Source organism: Gouania willdenowi, chromosome 24 (assembly GCF_900634775.1).
Source record: "Gouania willdenowi chromosome 24, fGouWil2.1, whole genome shotgun sequence".
In the NCBI taxonomy this organism is placed as follows: domain Eukaryota; kingdom Metazoa; phylum Chordata; class Actinopteri; order Blenniiformes; family Gobiesocidae; genus Gouania; species Gouania willdenowi.
The window spans coordinates 24,775,736-24,783,244 of NC_041066.1; the positions used below are offsets into that span (position 1 = coordinate 24,775,736).

General features: G+C 37.3%; 1 protein-coding gene across 1 annotated transcript; it reads right to left on the bottom strand.

The window, feature by feature from the left end:
* Positions 1 to 2,043: 2,043 nt before the first annotated feature.
* Positions 2,044 to 5,374, bottom strand: LOC114457580 (E3 ubiquitin-protein ligase TRIM21-like). Its single transcript, XM_028439535.1, has 3 exons — positions 5,246 to 5,374; positions 2,851 to 3,907; positions 2,044 to 2,815 (listed from the first exon to the last, which is right to left on the bottom strand). Exons 2-3 carry the CDS (start codon positions 3,896 to 3,898, stop codon positions 2,250 to 2,252), a joined length of 1,614 nt encoding a protein of 537 aa, XP_028295336.1. The 5' UTR covers positions 3,899 to 3,907; positions 5,246 to 5,374; the 3' UTR covers positions 2,044 to 2,249.
* Between the last annotated feature and the right edge of the window lie 2,135 nt (positions 5,375 to 7,509).

Below are 7,509 nucleotides of genomic sequence, written 5' to 3' on the forward strand. Positions count from 1 at the left end.
CCAGAGGTTCTCCACCTTGGGGTCGGACACCATTTGGGGTCTCGAGACACTGGGAGAAGGTCCCCTGATGTCTTTAAGGAACTAAGAATATTTTCTGAACAGTTAGCCATTTTTGCTTATTTTTGAGTTTTTTCTGCAAATCACACTTTAGACATAGTGTGGGGGGCGTGGCTTGAACTGTCCCTGCTCTTCCTCACTCACGCTCAGTTTTTACATTCAGTTTTTGTGTGTACAATGAAATTTACAGTGATTTCAACTCAATAAAGACACAGCCACTTCCAAAATGTAAATTAAACACCTAAAAGCAAATGAGGTGATGGAAAATGAATAAATGCTCCGGCTAATTATAAACTAATAATAAATTAAAATTTGCTGTAAAAAATAAAACTCCTACGATCTTATACTGTGCAGTAGTGTAATGTTTATTTCTTCAGAATTTCAATGACCTCAGTACAAAGTCTGGGTGCTGACCTGCTTGAAGTCTGTGTTAGTTGTGTAAACAAAGTGTAATCTACAAAGTAGGAGGATTTAAGTGTTTTTTGTCTGATTATGGATATTTCCCTCTGAGCTGACAAATATGAACATGTAAAACAGGCCCATGTGTCCCCACTGATAACCAGCGGATCCACAATAATCTGGGAGAACATTAGGAGAGCAATGTGCAGACCAGTAACTGGAATAAATGGTTAATGTTATTCAATCAATCTGATTCCAGAGGCTTTGAACTGAAACCTGTGTGGAATAGATTCAAGATGTTCCAGATGAACCCTCATGTTTCCTCCCAGAGACCAAATAAGCTTGCTTAATGCCAGCTGTTCTCTTCGAGATTACTGTAATGATAATTATTCTTATTTCCATCCACTGGAGCCCAGTGTCATGTTTTCTGTTTCAACCTTTCTACGTAGAGTTTGCTGGTTCTCAGAGAACTAACCTAACCATGGATCTGTTCTCTACTTCTGGTATTTGGAGAACATTGACCTGGTTAATGTATGTAGCTGACACTATGTCATCCACTTTCTTACCACAATAACGTGCAGTAGCAGGAGGTCTTACTGTTTATTTATGTTAAAGCTTTTATTGCACCAACAATGAATTCAGTTAAGATTTAAATATATTTTATGAAATAAAGACTACAGTGTAGTAAACTACTGAGAAGTTTGATGTGATTAAGTAATATAATTATTCCCACTGATTCTAACCAAAATGATGGACAAACTAAAGGTTTGGACCTAAAACCAAAAGTGAAGGTGAATCATTAGACAGGAGGAGAAACTGGTCAAAATGATTCTTCATCAAACTGAAAACAACAGAACATAAAGTCAACTGATGGTGATGACTCTCTGATAGTAAACGCCCCCTATATAGACTCTGAGCTACTGATTAGAGTCAGCTGATGGAGAACATCACAGATGCAGCCAATAACTCCTGATTGGTCCTCAGAAAACCTTTAACAATCTGTTCACAACAATGTGTGGAATTAAACCTGATCCTCTAGACATTCTGAAGTGTACACACCACTAGTGTCTGGTTTTTTACTAATAATAACTTCTTGTGACACTAGGTATCTGCGCAACCGTTGAGGACCTTAAGAAGTCAGATACACCTTAGTTTGACTACGTGGCCAATGCAGGATGTCTGAGGCCTATGTGGTCCATAAGAACCAAAGATCTACTGGTACTTTGTCATGTTTCAGGTCATCCACAGGGTTCAAGGTCATTTTCAAAGGTATTCAGTGTTAGATGTTGTGAGTCAGATCAATCTCAGAAGGAGTAATAATTGTAAGTATAGACTTAAAAAAGTAGGAAACGTTGAAGTTTAAACATGCAACACTTTATTTTCTCAATGCAATTGTTTATTTTCATTACATTTCTTAGAAAATCATCATGTTCATATTTTATTATCCACTAACAACTTTTAACTAATTCTAAAACATGTTGAACAATTCAACAATTAGTAATATTTAAAAAGAAACAAATCTTATCACAATCCAAACACCAAATATGACATGATTACATTCCCAGAGTTGATCAGGAACGAGTCAGGATTGTTTGATTCACTTTCAACTCTTTTTAATTCATCCATTGAAACATTGAACACGTGTGTGTAAGCATTGTGTAATAATCAGTGTGAGGATCAGGAGGAAGTCCTCAGTAAATGTTCTCCCTCTAAAGGATCCTGGAGCCCAAAGGTGGGAGAACTCACAGAGAACCATTGAATCCATTGTTGGTGAGGCTTCATCATGACACTGATCATTTTCTTTGATTGACAGGACAGATGATCAGAGGTGCTGAGTTTTTACCACCATCGTTTAAACAGGGACTAAATAATGGATGAAGTTTGTGAGTGAAGCAGCAGTGAGTGAAGGAGTAGATCAGAGCTGCAGCATCTACATCATAAAAGGAGACCACACCCTCCTCATAGTCCACAAACACACCCACCTTCTCAGGAACACACTTCAGATGAAGAATGACTCGAGGATCTTCACACGCTAGATACTCATTTCTATTTATGAGTCTCAGAGCCCAGTAACCATCCTGAGGACTCACAGAGATGTTTCTCTTCCTGTTGATGGATTCTGAGGCGACTCCTAAAACCCAGGTAGTTTTTCCTTCAACCTGAACCTCAAAGTAAAATGTTCCTGAACTGAAACTCTGTTTTCCTAAAACAAAGAAATAACAAGAAATTCTCTCTGGATTATCTGGAACTTTCTTCTTCACATCACTGTGTTTCACTTGTTTTCCATCATCAGACAGGACGAGGTTAGGATGAGCTGTAAGAGGATCAAGAGTCACATCTACTGCAAATTGTACATCACCTTCCTCACCTCCATCATCATCATCGTCTTCATACTCCTCATCTTCATCACCTTCATCTTCATCTTGTCTCTGAGTGTCTCCTCCAGCTGAGTCACAGCTCTCAGCACAGTCCCCTCATATGATGATGGACGGACCATGACCTCTGTCCAGTCCTTGGTGGCTGGAGGAGCTTTCAGGGAGCAGAAGTGTTGGAGGAGGTGGAGGTGGTCTTCAGAGTGGGAGAGCTGCTCCACCTCAGAGCTTCTCTTCATCAGCTCAGAGATTTCCTCCTCCAGCTCTTTGATCAAACCTTCAGCCTCTCTCTCTTCTGCTTCCTGTTGCTCCTCCATCTTCTCCATCAGCTCCTTCAGGCCTCTCTGAACAAGCTCTATTAGAGCAGTGAACATCTCCACACCTTCAGCTATCACTCTGTCTGCAGCATCCTTCCTGATCCTCACTGACTCTCTGATCTCCTCCAGTTTCTCTCGTCTCTTCTGGATCATCTGCTGAAGGTCAGCCTCTATCTTCTCCAGCTCCACCTTCTTTTCTTCACATCCTTCTCTCAGAGGGACTAACTGGTGACTCTTGTGCTCCATAACTGAACACATCAAGCAGACACAGGTCTGATCACTCTTACAGAACACCTCCAGAGGTTTGCTGTGCTTTGGACACATCCTGGTTTCCAGGTTCTCCACAGGCTCCACCAGCTGATGCCTTCTCAGGCCTGATGCTGTCAGATGAAGGTCCAGGTGAGTCCTACAGTAGGAGATCACACAGTCCAGGCAGGACTTCAGGGCCTTCACTTTGGTTCCAGTGCAGACGTCACAGAGAACTTCTCCTGGAGCTGCTGCTTTCTGCTCTGATTCACGTCTGAACTGAGAAACCATCTCATGCATCAAAGTGTTGACCTTCAGCTGAGGTTTGATGCTGAACATGTGATTACATATGGGACACTTGTAGTCCACACTGGTGTCCCAGTGTTTGCTGATGCATGATTCACAGAAGTTGTGTCCACATGGTGTGGTGACTGGATCAGTGAAGACCTCCAGACAGATGGAGCACAGGAAGTGATCTCCAGACGTCCCACTGCAGGCAGCAGACATGTCCACACACTGAGGGACAGAGACAAGCAGCACATGAACAGGACACTCTCATAGTTGTGGAACGTTCCTTTACTAATGTTTCTGAGTCCATCTCACTGGGAGAACTTCTAGTATTTAGCACTGATTCAGTCCTGTAGTAATGTGGACACACTGCTGTGCCTCAGCAGCTGAATGTAAAAGTGCAATAGTTTTCAATGTTTAAGGTCAATTTTCATTCTGACACTGGAACTTTATAAATCTATACGTTTCCATCATCTTCCTGCACTTTATTTTAATTAATAATCTGGTTTTTATTATTATAACTATTTGGTAATAACAGACTTTAAAGTCTGCATGGACCACACTCTACATTTTTCAGTGATTTTCTTTGTGAAAACAAATGTAACTCATTTAAAATACACATCATTTCAGTTCATTTAATTTATGCAAATTCACAAGTCGTGATTAATCATGATTAATTAGTCAGATTTGCATTTGACTTTTTTTTTTAAATCCATTCAAAAATCATTTATATTTTTAATAAAATGATTAAACAATAAAATAATGATCACATGTCAAATATGTCACATTAAAATGAATAAATACTTTACGTTTACCTTGTAAATACAATAAATTAGTTGTAGTAAAAACCTCCCACACATTACAAACATCCATTCACACTTACATTAATGTACACAAACACTAGCTACACACAAACAGAAACACATTTATTGATCCAGAAATGTAACTGATTGTATCGTAACTTCCTATAAGCCATTGGTTCTTAATCTCTGTCCCGTGTCCCCTCTTTGTCTTTTTGTCAAATATTTATGTTGTTTTATTGAACTTTGATATCTTATCTTCCTTGTTGCTTTTCTTTTTGCATATGTAGTAATTCTTGTTTTATTCTGTATAATTCTGTTGTGTTGTTTGCACATCTTTGGTTTTAAGGTTTCTGACACTGACTAGTAAAACCAAACAGGAAATGTCTTTGCACTCTCTTCCTTTGTGGTTTTGGTTTTTTGTCAGTCTTTAGTCATTGTGTGTGTTTTTGTTCATTTTGTTGTTCTTAGTGTAACTTTGTGTATTTTTCTGTCATTTCTCGGATTTGGGTCAAAGTTCACTCTTTTCTAGGGCCCCAAGGCATCACGTGTGAGTAAATAAACGATGTTGGTTGTAAAGAACAACTCTTTAGTTTTTCAGAAACTGGTGGAATTTCTCAGACAGAGCAAATATTAACGGAATTAACGTCGTTTAAATGAACTGTTCACAGAGATGCAATCAAGGTCCCAGAGAAATGTAGTCAAATCCTGTCTGTCGGTCCGTAAAAACGGACCTGTCCGGGTAAATGTGATCAGCTGCACTCACCGCTCTTTGAGTCCAAAGCTGACAAACAACAGTTGAAGTTTCTTCAAGTTTTTCTCCCACAAACACAGACTGGAGTCTCACACAGCTCTGCTTCACACTTTACTTTGGGTTCTGAGGAACTACGCCCATGGGTTGCCAGATCTGACAATTTCCTGCACAAACTCTCCAAAACATCCGCCCACTTTAATAAAAACCAGCCCAAGTCTCAACTTCCCTAAAAACGCATTTTAAAGAGTAACTAAACCCTAAAACCATTGTTTATCTGCTCTAAACAATTGTATTTGGTCTAAAGTATTGTTGTTAATTGATATTTTAGTTAATGTATTTTAATTTGGTGTAATTTGTTGTAAAAAGTGAGGATGATTTTTGATTTTTTTAAATTTGAGCTGTTACAGTTATTTTAAATCACTGAGCGTTATGTTTACCTACAGAATGTTATCGTCATTTTCCACTATATTAAAAACAAAGTCACATCTGTAAATATATACACATGGAGATAATTTAATAACTATTGAACAGTAAAATAAATCAATAATTAAAACAGATAATGGATTTAGGCTGATAGCAGAGGGAGGCTGACACCTAGTGGTCACAGAGGAGACTGCACACACTGTGAAACTTGGAACTACTTTAAAGCTACTGAATAATCTGAAGGAATACCAGATTAAACATGCAAAACTTTATTTTTCTTAATTTATGCAATTGTTTTATGTATTTATTTATTTTTTGTTATTCACTTTTTATTTGGAAAACACATGGGTAGGCACAATCTCACTTACACAATTTAACAGAGTTTTTTTTGGCCTTATTTATCCTTATTGTAAAATCTGATTTTACTGCTTTTCCATATTCTGTGTATTTGGACCAAAGCTTGTAGATCTTGTCCTTTTAAAGCTTCTCTATGATGTAGATATTGTGTAAAATATCGATCCATCCATGAATCGTCGGTGATCCATCAATTTTCAAACCCACTTATTCCTGTTTTTACAGGGTCGTGGGGGTCTGCCGGTGCCAATCATTGGGCGCTGGGCGGGGGTACACCCTGGACAGGGCGATTGTCGGTGATTCCACTTTCAATTGTTTTATTTTCATTACATTTCATGTTCTTTAACAAAATACTTTCTGTGACACTTAAACAGATTTGTCCCAAAGTTCCAGTGAAAATAAACATTTAAAGATGTAAATTTGATACAAAAATGTATCAAGTGCAGCAATATTTGTTAGAAGAGCTCCTGAAGGCCTCTCACATGGTCCATGAGGGCTACCGTGTTGGTGACCCCTGCTCTATATCAGCTCGCATTGACTGTCTCTTGTCCAATCAAAGTTCTTGAAGATGTTATTAAAAATGTTGTAAAGTATTAATGGTAATCTATTCCAAAAAATACAATTTTAACTCTTTAAGTGTTTTTTTGTAAATATCTATACTGTAGTGTCGGCGACATAGAGGGACCTAATGAAGATTGTTTAAAGTGGAAATGTCCTTTTAGTGATGAACTTTGTTGACGACAGAGGTGTAAAGATACTGATAGATCTACTTAAGTAGAAGTATTGTTATTTGATTAAAATTGTACTCAAGGACAAGTACAAGTTATAGTCCTACATAAATACTGAAGTACAAGTAAAAAATAGCTCTATTAAATAGTACTCCAAGTAAAAGTTAGTTATACTTTCACCCCACATGTTTATTGTTGGTAATAAATCTTGGTACGGGTCCCTTACATACAGTAATCATCTCATGTAGAAACTTAAAAAAGAAGAAACACAATCTACCACAATTTTGAACTGAATTTATTTTCCACAAAGACATCTGCATAAAATAAAAGGTTTGTCAAAATGTACAATTATTTTAAAAATTAAATAACACCAATGTATTACATTCAAAATAATAAAATTCTCAGGCTCTAAGTATAGTTATATTTATGAACGCTGAAACTGTTCCATGTGAGTAACAGCAACAACATAATAAGAAGAAACCACAACCTGAACCACAGAAAGTGGTTTTGATCAGAAATAGAACCACAAACAACATCTGGATTATGTTCAATGAGAGCATGAAATGGAAATAAAAAAATCATCACAAAAAAATTATAATTGACACTTTTTAAAGTTTTTAGAAGATTTGTTGAAAGCCAAAAACACTGTTATTGGGTAAAAAGTTGAGATATTAAAAAAAAAGACATTTTATAAATGTGATGTGTCCGTGTTTACTTTATTAGTTTTGTTTGGTAAGACGTTGCTGTTTGTATAAATGACAATATTGAATA